A 15,865-nucleotide genomic window follows, 5' to 3' on the forward strand; every position below is an offset into this window, starting at 1 on the left:
TCTGAGATGTTGGGGTTCATAGTTGAATCCAATAGAACATTGCTAGCTTTTAGAGCCCTGTGAATGACTTTCAGTCTTGAGCCTTGATGAAGGTATAAGACCCCTCGAGCGATTCCAACAATAATGTCACTGCGCTTTTCCCGGTCCAACAATGACCTTCTACTTTCATCTGGTCCAAAAACATAAATTCAAAGTATGAAGAGTAAATAAAGCGGAAGATAGCATTGACAAGGTCTGCTGTAATGAGTTCTTCGTTATAGACTTCAGTTCATTCGAGTTATAGAAATCATTTAAATATGAGGTGAATAAATCAAAGGACTAAAAAAGAATCAAGGGACTTCAAACAAAAAGGGATGCGCATGAGGAGAAAAATGGTGAGCGGAAACACTTCCCATGAAAAAACTGTTGCTATTTGTAAATTAAAAGGTATATTAATTTTCTGTATTTTAGATATTAGTCCAACACCATACCAAACACTACGCTAAATTAGTTCAGTTTAATCTAATCTAAGCTAGTCTAGATTAGTTACTGAACCTAATCTAGCATGAGATAGTTCAATGCAACAAACGCACCCAAAAGATCGGCCAAATTTGAAAAAAGTTTGAGCTTTGTTATTCTTATTATATTTAATTTTTATCAGTTCTAACATCAACAAGCTTCACTTTACTTGGAGAATCTTCATTTTCAAGGCATGGTAAATTTCGTTCACCCTTTCGTTCAACCTTTCTTCATACAGTAACAAATTCTTATTATATATAATTATATTTTGCAAGCTGCTACAAGTACATATATGTTGTGGAATATGTCTGGTAATCCAAGGCCTTTCTTTAGCGAGCTTCTATTTCTGTACATGTCACGTCATTTATAGAACTAGCTCCTTCAGTACTCGTTGATGGATCTACACTAGTACAACTCCTCCTCAACAAAAATGCAGGCTGTGTTGGGGAAGAAACTGCTGCCTCGTTACCTAGCATGAAAACAACCGCAGACATGGTTGGCCGGTCAGCAGCAAACTCTTGCACACACAAGAGGGCAATTTCAATGCATTTCACAACTTCGTTGACATGGTACGATTCGCCCATGGATGGATCAACGATTTCCAAGGCTTTGCCTTCTCTCCACAGGTCCCAAACCTAAAAGAGTTTTGAAAAAAAATCAACCAAGCATGAATAAAGTAAGGGATAAACTTGTGGGAAAATCGTTGTTTACAAATAGGCTATAGTTAGCTTACATATCCAATCAAATTTGAGTGGGAATATTTTTTGTTGTAGTAACTGGAATTTCTTCTACCGGTTATGATTTCTAGCAGTAAAACGCCAAAGCTGTACACATCAGATTTTACTGAAAAAATTCCTTCCATTGCATACTCCGGTGACATATAACCACTGTAACAATATAAAGAGATCATGGTGAGACTTGTACTCGGAAATTGGAACTATTAACCTACTATTTTGGTAAGCCTTGCCAATTTATTTCTTCAATTTTGATGAAATTTAATTAACTTACTATGTTCCGACCACACGATGTGTATTTGCTTCACATTGGTCCCTTGGAAATATTCTTGCCATACCAAAATCTGCTATTTTGGGGATCATAGATGCACCCAGTAGAATATTACTGGCCTTTAGATCTCTATGGATAATCCTTAATCTCGAATCTTGATGAAGATATAAAATCCCTCTAGCAATCCCACATATAATCTCAAAGCGTTTTGTGCAATCTAGAAGATTTCTTTTTGTTTCATCTGGATACAGTAAGAAGTTGAGACCAAATCAATTCTTGTTAACTTTAGTTTCAAAACGAAATTAAAGGAAACAAGGAAAAAGACATACCAAAAATAAAAGAGTCCAAACTTTTGTTTGGTACGTATTCATAGATTAGCATCTTCTCTCCATCTTCAACGCAGCAACCTATAATCGTGACAAGGTTCCTGTGTTGGAGTTTCGCAATTATCCCAACTTCATTCTTAAACTCTTCAATTCCTTGACCAGAATTCTTCGATAGTCGTTTCACCGCTACTTCCTTTCCATTATGAAGTACACCCTGAAATTATAATCCAAGTAGTTATGTTACAATTCATTTTTAAAGGCATCAAATATGAATTGTCATGTTTGTTGTAAGCTTCTAGGTTAACCTGAAGTTATGCATGATTCGGAAAATTATAGGAGGCTAATATAACTACCTTATATACTGAGCCAAAACCTCCTTTCCCAAGCTTGTTCGCTACAGAGAAGTTGTCCGTGGCGGCTGCGACGGTTGTTAGATTAAAGAATTGTAATTCTGAGTTTATTTTACTTTGATCATTGAGATCTGTTCCATCTTCCATGAAGAACGTATTTTTTCTCTGCCTCCCTGCTGTCATGAAATACATAACAAGCAATGCAACGTTAGAGCCTTTTGGTCATTAATAATCAGTATTGCACGACACTAGAAGAAAACTTACAATGACCATTGGCATTAGTTGTACATAATGAGTCTTCTACCCATCTCATTAACGTAGTGTTGATATAACAGAGGACCATACACCACGGGGATACTAATTAAGATAGATAAAGAAAATGTATTTACCTTGCCTCTTCCTCCTTACCAACCAACACAAAAGGAATACTAGGACAAGGAACACAAGAGCGGATACTAGTGAAGTTGCCAGCCTTGCCTTCTTGCTAATTACAGAACCCTTCTTGCTAATTACAGAACCATTTGCAAATTGAGCTACAAGGATATAAAATAAAAATAAAAATCCAAAGAAATCAACAGTTGTGAACTGTAAACAGTAGCAAATCACTATAAAAAATCAAGGGAAACTACGGGGTTTTCTCATCTGTGTGAAAATTGTAGGATGTAAGTAGCTATCAACTTGCAACTACTATCCAACAAGATTTGTTCGTATTAGAGAAATTCTGGTAGAAAGTGTAGAATACAAAATATTATGAGTACATGAAAAATAAAGTGACTACCTAGAGTAGCTGCATCAACTCGTACATACAAGTCCTGCCCAACATTTGAAAAAGTTCTTGTGTCTATCAAGTCCCCGTACCACGTCATGCAACCCTTCCCTCCTTCCCTTTCATCTGCACTCGTGTATGCCATGCAAGAACAATTCTTCATGCACTCTTGCTCACACCCTTTCAGACTCAAACTCATATTCACACGTGACCTAGATGAGTCGGGTACCTTCATGCGTTCCACCTTAACAAACCCTTCCCCTTTTCGGCATGTAGACGCTCCCGATTTTCTCAGGCATCCACCCGATCCAACTCTCATATTCCAATCCTGGGGGAACTTGGGTTCAAATCCGGGCAGACAGAGGCAAGAGAAGTTATAATTACTGTATGGGTCACAGTTACTATTGGGACCACACTGTCCATAGTAGTCACACCACTCACTAGGGTTAAAACTTCCTTCGATCCATTTGTTTTCTTGACCTCGCCATACGAACCGTTGAAAAATTCCTGATTCATCTAGCACCCCCCTTGTGAGTACTGAGCCATCTGTAACAGTATATTCTGTATATATCTCATCTTTATCGTTCACAAAGCTCCGGAAACTACTAGTTGTGTATTCGGGGACCCCGCTCAATCTCTGACCGGTCCAAGTTCCGACTCGAAACCATTTGGTTCGACCCTTGTAAACTATGAACTGTGGAAACGTGGTTGGGTCAATCTCATACGAAAAATCCCCCGATCTGGGATCATCGTGGGACTTCCAAGATGTTAGGAGCCAGTTCAGCCCTGACCGCCGGTTCAGCCCAATCTTCATTAATGGAAGCAGTGTATCTGAGGGGTAATCAAAGCCTTGCCACAGCATCCTTTGGCCACTACCACTATTCTCAAGCAATACAAGATTTCCTGTATCCAAAAGTCTGGCTATTACGGAATTGTTTGGCGAAGAGACTGTGACATTAGCAGACCAAAGAGGGGTGTTTTGGTCCTTCCCATATATAACAAGGCCTCCATGATTTCCATGAACAGCTAAGAGCCCGGCTCCAGCAATGGGAATTACGGGGTTGTCTTTGTTTGCTGTCCAGACGATGGTTTGGATTGGAATTGTGTTGTACCAAACTCCAACATAACGATTATGAGAATTGCCTGGGCTAAAAAACCCTAGTGCAAAGATTTTAGTGGTGGATAGAAGAAGGTCGCCATCTCTTAGGGGTTGGTTTGGTGTAATGGCGTCTAGGGCAACCGAAAGGGAAGAGGGAAGAATCACGAGGAAGATAAGCAGTATAATTATGACAAAAAAGAATTTAGTAGAATTCATGGTTAGTTTCTCGTTGAGGAGTTTAAGTGCTAAAAGGGTTGCTTCTTTTAATGGCAAGCAGAAACAAAAAGCCAGTAAGGTTGGATTTTTTCCTTTGGAGATTGAGTAATGCTAACAGCGCATGGGCGAGCTCCAGTCGTTGATGCTACGGTCAACTCACCCACAACTTCCATTCAAACTGATCCTAGCTAGAAAGCTCCATTTCATTAATTCTGACCACACCCCAGTTGTATCCAATCGATTGATAAAGACAATTATTATTAACGTTTCTGTGCATGCGAAAGAATGGCATAGCTAAATTGGCTCCGAATGGAACCAAGTACGAATTTAGCGAACCAAAAATATCTCACATCGAAAAATTGATAAAGTCCAACATATATATAATGTGCTCCTAGGTGGTAAGATGCTAGGTGTGATTAATAGTGGACACTGATAAAAGTGATCTGTGATAAAATGAAATAAAGATAAACCAATTTGAAAAGGGAATTTTAACGAAAAGCTCCCAGTACTGTTCACTTTAACGAAAAACCACATTTTTACATTATAAAGTCAATCCTGGTACTATTCACTTTACCTTTTATTTTGTCCTTATTGTTAAAACTCAAAGTTTTCAAATCATTTTCATTAGTTTTCCTATTTGAAAAGTCCTAGGATTTTTTATTTGGCATGCAAAGAATCACAGGTCAACATCTTTCCTCCTGTATGAATCCCAGCTGCCCAAACCTAGACAAAAATCTTACCTGCTTCCCATTCTATGCTGAAGTTCGATTACCACAAACCTCTCATTCTTCAGCACTAATTGATGTCAATGTCTGTTAGCGATCAAGTTCCCACCATAGCACGTCACACAATTGATAGAATTAATTAGCTAACTAGACTAGTATAATTTCTCTTCAAGTACCTAGCAAATTCGCAATCGTAACCAATAATTTTGACTCCCTACACGTCAAAGCACTCAAAATATATTAAAGAGTTTAACTTTAGCGAGATTATATGCTACTACATGTCACATCTTTAAAGAATTTTCTTCTTCGGTATTGGGTGATGGGGATTTTGCATGTGATATAATATCCTAGTGGATAGGATGTTAGGTTTTCACCCATGCGTTTTAGGTTTGAAACTGCCCCTCTCATAAGTTGTTGTAACAGTTTTGAACCTCCCATCCCCTTAATAATAAAGGAAAACTAACGAAAAGTCTAAAAAAACCTCCATTTTAATGAAAAACCTTTTTTAAAGGTATAGTGAATAGTACCAAGAAAAAGTATAAATGTGGGTTTTCGTTAAAAGTGAACAGTACCGGGAATGTTTTGTTAAACCTCCCTAATAATAATAAAAATTAATAAAAAACTAGGTGATGGGTCTCCACTATTATAACTCCTCTTCAATAAAAATGCTCGTTGTTTTGGTGAAGGAGCCGCTTCTGCATTACCTAGCCTGGTAAAAAACCGCGGACATGTATTGTTGGCCTGTCAGTGGCATACTTTTGCACACATAAGCTGGGAAATTTGGATGCATCTTAGAGCTTGGTTGATATGGTACGATTCACCCTAGTTGATAAATACATTTATATTTGTTACTTCAAAGTGTTAAATCCCCTAATTATCTTCACCACCACTCATCATGCTCTTGGTTGTAAGAAATTTTCTTTGAATATGATGTACAACCCTAAGTCATTAGCGCACTTCAGTCATGGTTATCGGTAACTCGTTTAGTGAACAAATTTCTCCTTGCGATGTTGCTGAGTTTGGATTTCTGGATTGTAATATTGTTGAACTACCAAGCCTACTTGGCGTGCAGACCGAGTAATTAATTAGCTAACTACATCCTTCAGTTGTGTGCGAGGCGTGCCAACTCGTCGGCCGAGCTTGGCCGAGGAGTAAAATATGTTGTGTGTGTTGGACTCGCTGCTGACTTCTTGATCTCGCAACTGCGACCAAGGAAGGAACACGTCTCGGCCTTCGAGTTCTAGAGTCTGAAGACAAGACGACTAGTTTTGCGAAGCTCAATATCAAATTCGGCTTTCAATGTACCGAATGTAGTAACCTGGTAACATTTCACTTCGCCGAGAAGGCTGATGATATGACCTCTACCAACAAGGACTCGAAAATCCTTGTCGACCGAGACTTGGATAGGTAATCAGTCGACTGAAAAGCAATGCTGTTTATCCAAACTGAAGGTGCTCTTTGATTGACTGATTCTACGGCTCTAGTGTTGATTATCCAAACTGAAGATATCGCCAGTTGACTTCACAGTGTTGTTTATCCAAATTGAAGATGTGTCAGCAGGAAGAAGAATATAAAAATCTCGAGGTTGTTGAGAGGTTTCGAGTAGAGCGAAAATTTATACAAGGCAGTTTGTGTGTTGAATTGGAGGGGGCTTTCAATGTTGCATGCGACTCTGTATTTATAGTGGTTGTCTTTTGCTTGACACGACCTGATAACTTTGTAGAGTCCAACTGCAACTCTAACTCGCATAATTAAAATTGATCTGTGTCAAATGCCAAGGCATATCCTTCAGATTTCGTGACTTTTCAAACAAAATAAAGCCTATCTAGGCTCTATCACATCAGAAACCTAGCCCACCTAGGCTTCTTATCTCATCAAAAACCTCTATCAGGAACCTTTAAATTCATCTGATAACTTCCATCACCATGCAGAAAGGCCTAGCCTACCTAGTTTTCTTATCTCATCATTATCCAAGACTATCAAATCCTAGGCTTATCACATCATCAAATTCCATCACCTTTAAACCCATCCATGCATACATCCTGATCAAATGAATTTCAAATTCATTTTTAGCTTCCAAGTGCCGTCAGACATCCCAAATCAATTCAAACTGTACTGCTTGCTTGGGATATAATTCGCATCCTATTTATCTGGTTTAAGAAGATGCAGATAATTCATATTAAAAAATAATTATTATAATAAAAACCATAATATTATCCTTTAACAATAACAAAATTATCTTCACTTTTCCATCCAATGGTTGAGAGTTATGCTTACTCAACGGCCTTAATTGCACGGACCGATGGTGTAAATTTGGGTCCAAACAAATATAAATGCCGGTTTTTGGGGAGAGGGAAGAGTTGTTTCATTACTCAACATGAAAATAACTTCCTACATGATTGGCATATCCGATGCACTTTCTTGCATGCAAAGTAGCCCGATCTGAATGCATCTTGAAACCTCGTGTGCAGGATATGATCATATGGCTGATCCAAAGGTGGATCAACTATGCCTAATGCTTGCTCCCCCATCCACATATTCCAAATCCGATGCAATTAGGATCATGTTAGCGCGCACATTCAGAAATAAAAATTGGTAAATCATTCCATACATATTTTAGAAGTTTAATGAATTGCCTACTTGTCCAATCAAATCTAGGGACGGACACTCAATATCACAATTATTGTTCCTTTTGCCACTAACGATCTCTAGCAGTATGACACCAAAGCTAAAAACATCCGATTTTGTTGAATATCGCCTTTCCGTTGCATATTCTGGTGACATGTATCCACTGCAGTTACACAACATTATATAAAACATTGAGCATGTTAATTGTTTGCTAATCGATGTATGTTTCTAGCTGTATAACTCTGCGAAATACTGAAACACTTACTATATATTCCGACCGCTCTCATGAGTTAGGTTAACGGATTTGATCTAAAATGCCAAGCCTACGCCACACGGGTGCAATTTAATCCAATTATCAAATATCTACTGCACTAGAAAAGAATTACCTCGACTCATTTAACATCACCCATCACCACTAATCAAATTCATTTATCTCTCACTAAACGGGCTCCAAATCGATCGTTATATTAATATATGCCAGAAGAAAAAGATAATGAGAGGCTTGTGATCACACTCAGAATATATGTAAGAAGAAAATATAAAAAATTTCGTTTTTTCGATAAAACTCTCTACACTCATGTGCCTTTTGATTTTTCTTTCGGATTTGCGAGCTTCGAACTCGCCACTCTAAACACTAAACCCCAAACACTTTTGATTTTCTTTCTAAAAATAAGAACATGATATCTCATTGATGCCAATTGATACACAAAGAGATAGACGGAGGAGTGTTGGACGCATGAGCAACCAGTCAATAGTAGTTTAGTATGTCATTTAAGGAGGAGGATTCTCTCCCCTCCTAATCTCTTTCTCCTTCCCTCGCCTTCTATTTGAACGGTCACGGTTAAGTCACGTCAAAATCTTATGTTGATTTTTTTTATAGAGACAATAAGATAAAAAAAATAATGTGTGAGAGGAAATGAGGGAATAGGAAAGAAGATAATCCTACTCCGTTGTTTAATCATGGTCTTGGTACATTATAAGCGGATTGGGTACATTATAAGCGGATTGGGTTCTTCTGCCTTCTGGAAGTGTGTATTTTGTGAGATCATAGCCATCTAACTAATCTAACGGTTCTCAGAAGACCACGTCAGTGAACCACTAAAATAAAAATGGGCTCAAATTAAGGCTCTCAATCTTTGTGGGCTTTACTAAGAAAAGATAATGTAGAATCCAACACTATTTGGTCTTTGAAATGTGTTGGGCCTTTCAACATTACTCGCAGTATGTTATCCACACACCTTATTCATCTCTAATATTTTGACGCACTTTTTTTTTTTTTTATCGATGATTTATTTTCAATTTATTCAATTAAACGGTTAAAAATAAACATGTCAAATCTTTATATTAAAAAGCCAGTAATTATATATCTCCAAATAATGGTTTAACATATGGACAAGGATTGTCTGCCCTCCACTTACCATCCTCTTCTATTTGAGCGGTCACAATTAAGTCACGTTAACATTTTATATTAATTTTTTTTATAGAAGTAATAAGATAAAAAATAATATAAATACAAAATATTAACGTAACTTAATCGTGACCGCTCAAATAGGAGGGAATGGTAAGCGGAGGGCAGACAATCTCCATCCTTAACATCAACATGTATCACATTGCAGGGATGACTTTTGTACTCGACTAATCACAGCACTACACGTATCCGAAATGCCATGTGTTCTGTAGCCAACGGAGATCAGTGAAGGAAGCTCTTAGAGTCTCAGCGTCCCCGCAAACCTCCACACGAAGGTGCACCGTACCAACCTACACAGGCGCGCACTCAGAATGCCTCAGAGCGCCGATGACCAATCTCCCGAACCGGCCGAATTCTCCGGCTCCGACATCGAGGAACAAAAAGAAGAAGAAGAAGAAGACCCCGAATTGTTAGAAGAAGAAGTAGAAGAAGAGGAAGAAGAGGAGGCGGAGGCGGAAGAAGAAGAGGCGGAGGAGGAGGCGGAGGGGGAAGAGAATATGGAAGACGAATTAGAAGGAAGGGTTGAAGTGGATATGGATATTTCAGATTCACCAATTCGATCCCATGATCATCACAACGGTTATTTACCTCTTCTATTAACCTACTTCAATTTAAATTAATTAAAATTCGTTTGATTTTTTATTTTTTTTTTGGGATATCGGTGTTTTTGCTTTGTTTGAATTCAAATTTGCTATGCATTTGGATTGATTATGTTAATTATGGCTTGATTGTAGCAATTCATACTTCAATGCTGTGCCTTTTTAGCTTAATTTGGAAAATTATGTGATGCAATTGGGTTATAAAGAATTGTTGTAAACTTGGAACTGGAGTTTGAGGAGTATGGGAAAAGTTTCGTTTGCGTGTTTGAGCTTATAGGTAAAGCATCTACTTGATTCGATGTCAACCCGTTATTCGGTCCAGTCTTTACCCCCTTATCTAGAAAGCTGAATGTTCCGGTTTAATTGAAATTACTGCCAAAATTTAGCTTAATGATAGCTTGATTTACTTGATTGTTATCGAATACGTATCAGCATTCTATCTCTCACCAACATTTTGGTATAAAAGATGATTATATGGTTGCTAACAAGGATGCTGGAATCCTTTCAGGCCAGAGAACCTCTGTACACTTACAGAATGAGGTCAATGGTCATCTGTGTAATAGTGAGATTATGGATGCTAAAGCGGCCAGCTCATGCAGAGTTGGCGGGGAAGAGATGGCTGATGCCATCCCGATTAGGGATCATTTAGGTGAGGAGGTTAGAAGTGTTGTGAATCCAGGGGATGAGATGAAACAAGTGGACATGCAGCAGAGGAATGGTAGAAAGCAAATGGATTCAAGGTGAGGTGGTATGTTGGCCCTTTATACTTTAAAATTTTTCTTATCTTAGAGCCAAAGCCAGTGCATTTTTAAAACTTGAGTGTTGGATTAACGTGTGTACCTGGTGGCTAATTATTTTCCTTTTGAACCAAACTTATACCCATCCCACTAACTGTCAGGTTTTTCAGGTCAGGTGCTCTTGAGACAGGGACCACAACTGTGTCTCCTGCTGCTGAGACTAGTGGTCGAAGCAAGCGCCCAGCTATTATATGTGACTTTTATGCGAAGGGTTGGTGCATTAGAGGTAGTTCTTGTAAGTTCCTCCATGTGAAAGATAATCTGAATAGTTCTCAACCACATCCTGAGGGAGATGTTGCTAATTCTACAAGAGAAGTCCAGCTTGATGAAGGTATGTTGTATTATCTTCTTGGGTATAGATGTCAAAAAGTACTCTCCTATGACATTCTTATTAACACCCTTCTACTGTAACAGGTCTAAGAGACATTACTGAGAGATCAAGGTCACCTGGTTTTCGTGACCCTCTGGCTTCTTCAAGTGGAAATGATTTTGCATTTTCTTCACATCTCAGTTCTGAAAAGATCCAATTTTTGGAACACATAGGAAGACAGCACCAGTTTCATGAAAAGCGCAAGTTTCCAACAGTTATTGGAGAGGAGTCAAATGTGGGGTTGTCCACTGATGCAAAGAAATTGCATTCATCCAAAGATGATACAGGCTTTCTCTCGTCACTTAAGGATATAGAAAGGGATGATCAGAGAAATTGGCCTGCTGTTAAAGATAAATCCATATTCATTAGCAGTTTGCATCCTGAGCCTGGATTTTTTTCAACTGGATCTATTTCATCATCAGGAAAGTACCTTATAGGGAAGAACTCTTCACATTCGAGCAGTATGGAGGAACCAGCTGGAATTTGGAGCCAGCGTATGCACCGTGACCATAGTTCCCCACTTGTGAACCTTGCTTTGAATTCAAGCTCAAGAAATCTTTCAACTACTGCCTTGTTTCCAACTAGCCGTATTTCATCTTGGACTGGATTTTCGTTGCCTTCTAGTTATTCCAATCTTGATTCAAGTCCTTATGATACTCTTAAGCTTTTTGATCAAAGTAGGGATTACCGTTCTTCTACTAGATCGTCTCCCTTGCTGAAAAGCTCTTCCCCCTTCTCTAGTTCTGAATTGAAAAGTTTGCCGACCACCGTGTCATTGCGCTCTGCTGAAATTAAAACAAAACTTTCTTCAAATGATTGGGAGCCGTCTGTGCCATTCCGGCCATCTTATATTCTTCCTCATGCATTTCTATCATCTTCGGGGTGGCAGTATGAACCTCTTCGTGACAGCATTGAGTTACCAAAGTTAGCTAACATCTCTGGTGAAGCTTCTTTCTATCCTGAAGGGGCAACTGGTGGGAATAAATTGCATCTGCAACATGGTGAATCTGCTAGTGGGACCACGCGGCCAGGTTGTGATGGTGATACAAACTCTATGTCTTCACATAATACGTATCATGAGAAGGTATTAGATAATAGCTGCTATACACGTGACCATAATTCCCCTGTAACTGAAGCAGAGACAGCGGGGACTTCTGCTGTCTGCCAAAATGGAACCATGATTGGAGAAGAAAATCCCTTGGGCCCTCCTCATCCCAAAGGTAGTACAAAACAAAATAAAGCCAGTAGTGCCACTGGTGATTCTAGACATCAAAGTGATGGTTCTAGACACCAAGAAGGCACAGAATTAGGTAGATTTAGAGAAAAAAATGAAGTGGATGGTGAACATTTGACAGACCGAGATGTACAGCAAGAATCAAAAGCTGTGAAGAATTTCCGTGCGGCTCTTGTAGATTTAGTGAAAGAATTGTTAAAACCAAAATGGCGCGAAGGTAGTCTCAGCAAGGATGCACATAACATGATAGTTAAGAGAGCAGTAGAGAAGATTATCAGTGCTTTTCAGCCCCATCAAATCCCATCTACCATAGAAACAGTTGAGCAATACCTGTCTGCATGCCGTCCAAAAATCTCAAAGCTTGTTGAGGTTAGCCCTTTTTTTCCTTTAATTTTTTGATGATAATGTGATGAAGCAGATATTGGGTTTTGAGTGTAATCTGACAGCCACTTGTTTCATTGCAGGGATATGTTGAAAAATATGGAAAATCTTGAGATGTTAGGCCAAGTGATTTTTCTCTTGCAAATTTTCCTACGCAGTTTACTAATTGGAGGTCATGGACAGTTGGTTTGGTTTAGTATCCCCTGTTTTATATAATCAGAATTGAGCTTTTGTAGAAAATTGTTAATTTTCTTATAAGATTTATTGTTTCATAAGTTAGTTCTGTTACTGACATTTCATATATTTTGACGTAAACGGTGTCATGACTGGAACTTATCTTAGTCTGTGTATAGAAAAACGGTTGTAATTCATTTCATTTTTATGCAAGGAAGATTGCCTTAGGCTTGAATTAACTCAGCTTGAGGATCTTTGCAAATTTTATCAAAGTGTCTGAATACTGGTTCTTATTCTTTCTAAGGTCAGTCTTCAATTCTTTTGCTGCTTCAATTCAGAGGCGCTGTGGAGTGACATGGTAAAATGAGACCTTTTGGTTTGGGAATTAATGATCACCCATATGTGACCCTTCTAGTTGAGCTTACAGTTTGTACATTAGTCTTCCACAAGTTACACTGGATATGTAATTGATCAAAATTTTGGTATCTTGATTCAGTATATTTGCATAAACTCTTTTACTGCCTACAAAGAACTTGGAAGAGTGGCAGTTTTACTCTAGGATAGTAAAATGTATGGTTCTGATATTATAGATGCTTGAAGATGTTTGTTTTAAATTTATGAAATTCAAGTTGATGTATAATATGTGTAATTTGAAGTCTTACTCTCTCCATCCTCATTTTTGGTTATAATGATCTGTAATTGTGGTGTTCAGATTCTTCTGGACAATGTTTCATTATTTGAAGATATTTGTGGATTGAGGTAAACTCTCATTTTTTTTTTGACATGCCGTTAATTCATACTTTGTTAATTTACTTTCATTGTTTATGTAAAATGTTTTTGGGAGTTCTATTCTCAAGTGTTAATATCTGTATTTCGCACCCGATACCCACTGCCTAAAGGGCCGAACCCTTTGAGCTAAGGCAGTTGTTTTTCTTTACTAAGGTGTACATAATAATAGGAGAATAAGATCAATGTCCTAGTACCTTGTTACCTGTATTTGTCCTTAACAGATCAGTTTATCATCATGGAGTCCTAAAACCCCGATTTTCTTTGGGAAAATAGATTACATATGCGATTGTTGTTGAGGTCTGATAGCTGCAAGCCTGCAACTAAATCAGGTTCAGTGTGCAGAAATTGTAAAATCAGTCATGCTGTAGTGTCTTTTCCATTTTCCCATCTCTAGAATAAGGTAGATTCGACCAGATGTATGATTTCTCAACCCGAGTCAAAGTATTTTCTTAGCATCAAGGGCCTAACCTGTTTCAACCACTAGCTTAGTCCTGGTATGATCAAGACTTAGGATTAAGTAAAAGAAGAGGGAAATGATACTGAGATGCCATGACTCCTGTAGGGTGTTAGATAATTTCCCGTGTAGGTTGAATTATACTTTTTGTAGTTCTCTTTACAATGCATTGTGTCATTATGATGAAGCGTGAACTAGATTATAAAGAAGTCGGGGCTGTTTATCGGTTTATGGCATTGACTGCTGCAAAACAGATTTATATTAGTGACTTTAAGGGACCTGAGACTGTTGAGAATCTGTCATCGAGTGGTTTAGTGATCAGAGCTTGAGAAAAGATATTCATGTCTGAATTTTTATTGATTGTTGCTAAGTGAAACAGACTCAGGTTATATTGAAGCCTCACTTCGAAGTCTTAAGTTTCTTCTCTACTAATTTATGGACTTTTGACTAGCTGAAATAGAAAGAATTGAAAGGAAAAGGAGCTTCATATCATTGTGACTTTCCCGACACTCTATGTGCTCCCTCGATTGGCTTAGCAACTTTGCATGCATTGCAAGGGAAGACAAATGACTTGAACATTTTCTTGCCGAAAGATGATCTGGTTGCAGGCTTCTCCTTTTGCTCTTGGTTTCTGGATTCTGGATGTGGCTTAGCATATACTTCTGTGACACCGGTGGTATCAGTTGATCTCATATTTCTGGTACGTGTTGCTCGTACTGGACCTTTGATGCTGAGCTGGTCTGTATCCACACGCTGTGTTGATTCAATCGCGGTTGCTTTAGGTATGATCTGACCATTCGAGATCAACAGGTCTGCCGGGTAATGCTCGATTGGGTCGGTCACTATGGACTCTGAGTAACTAAACTCAAACTCTCTGCCTTGTTTGTGAATTTGATTGGGTTTGTTAGCAGGAAGGCACTGGGATTGCTGATCCTGAACACACAGGAGGTCAGCGAACGAGAAGGAATCGAGCGAACTGCTATCGGCTGCAACATCCACCGCAATCTTATTTTGCAGGCCGGCAGCCATTGTTTCGATGATGCTTCATGGTTTCAAGCTTCCAGGTTCTATATATACAGTTCTGGTTAAGCGGAACAGGTGTGGATTTAACTATTTCTTTTTTGTCTTTTTTGTCGTTCAAGTTCAACTTCACATAAATGTCAAAGTAATATATATTTGGCTTATTTTTAGCTACACCTCCTAGAACTCGATTTCAATCTCACTTTAGTCCCTATAACTCAAAACTCGCCTCTACTCCCTAAAATGCATAGTTCGCTCCACTTTGCCCCTTGAAACTCGATTTTGATACCATTTTGCCTCCTGAAACTTATAAATTCGTCTTTATAAAAACTCAAAATTCGATTTTGATTTGGGTAAGCTAATCAATTTTTTTTTTTTTTTCATCTCTTCAATTTCTTTTAAACTTTTATTGTTTGATTGTTGAATGTTAACACATAATGAAGATTTATAATCAATTTATTACACTTGTGGTATAGTCTAATTGGTTGGGTTCCACATATGTTTCAAGATGCAATCTACAAGTTTCAGGGAGACGAGAGTCCACTAGTTAAATAGAACTAGTTTTGAGTTTGAGGGAATAAAGGGATGGTTTTTGAGTTACAGAGAGAAAAGTAAGATCAAAATGAAGTTCCAAAAATATAGTTAAAAACAAGTTTATATATTTGTGATGAGTTTGATATTTGATTATGACAAAGGCTCGTTGAGGTTCAGCATGCCAGTCAACTTGTAGGCTTGTAGGGTATGGGCGTGGATGAAACCAAAGAATTAGCCGGTGTCAAAGGTAAAGAAATAAAAAGGTGGTATTGAATTTGGGGAAATTATAATTTTATATAATGTGGTTGTGGGGTGGCCGGATGCCGACTGTAAAACCTTAAAGAAAAAGATTCCAGACAATCGAAAAAAAAAGAAAGAGGGTTCCAGATTCCATGGAAGTTCTGTCTGGTGTTTATGATCTCAACATGTTTT

At 38.3% G+C, this 15,865-nt stretch overlaps 2 protein-coding genes across 4 annotated transcripts; one reads left to right on the forward strand and one right to left on the reverse strand.

Annotated features, from left to right (window-relative positions):
• Positions 1-643: 643 nt before the first annotated feature.
• On the reverse strand, positions 644-4,357 carry LOC137729879 (G-type lectin S-receptor-like serine/threonine-protein kinase RKS1). 2 transcript variants are annotated; one of them, XM_088677832.1, is made up of 7 exons: positions 2,958-4,357; positions 2,569-2,712; positions 2,183-2,352; positions 1,833-2,043; positions 1,507-1,744; positions 1,232-1,385; positions 644-1,133 (listed from the first exon to the last, which is right to left on the reverse strand). In XM_088677832.1, the coding sequence occupies exons 1-7, from the start codon at positions 4,258-4,260 to the stop codon at positions 828-830; spliced, it is 2,526 nt and encodes an 841-aa protein (XP_088533958.1). In that variant the 5' UTR covers positions 4,261-4,357; the 3' UTR covers positions 644-827. The 2 variants fall into 2 exon arrangements, with proteins under 2 accessions (XP_088533958.1, XP_068325028.2); XM_068468927.2 differs by having other exon boundaries at positions 2,183-2,355.
• A 4,876-nt stretch (positions 4,358-9,233) lies between these two features.
• LOC137729076 (protein FRIGIDA-ESSENTIAL 1-like) lies at positions 9,234-12,898 on the forward strand. Of its 2 annotated transcripts, none has more exons than XM_068467899.2 (5): positions 9,234-9,660; positions 10,189-10,420; positions 10,588-10,808; positions 10,892-12,450; positions 12,546-12,898. In XM_068467899.2, the coding sequence occupies exons 1-5, from the start codon at positions 9,393-9,395 to the stop codon at positions 12,573-12,575; spliced, it is 2,310 nt and encodes a 769-aa protein (XP_068324000.2). In that variant the 5' UTR covers positions 9,234-9,392; the 3' UTR covers positions 12,576-12,898. The 2 variants fall into 2 exon arrangements, with proteins under 2 accessions (XP_068324000.2, XP_068323999.2); XM_068467898.2 differs by having other exon boundaries at positions 9,262-9,660; positions 10,579-10,808.
• Positions 12,899-15,865: the final 2,967 nt, after the last annotated feature.

This window comes from Pyrus communis, chromosome 10 (assembly GCF_041283825.1).
Source record: "Pyrus communis isolate YQ-2024b chromosome 10, ASM4128382v1, whole genome shotgun sequence".
Lineage (NCBI taxonomy): Eukaryota > Viridiplantae > Streptophyta > Magnoliopsida > Rosales > Rosaceae > Pyrus > Pyrus communis.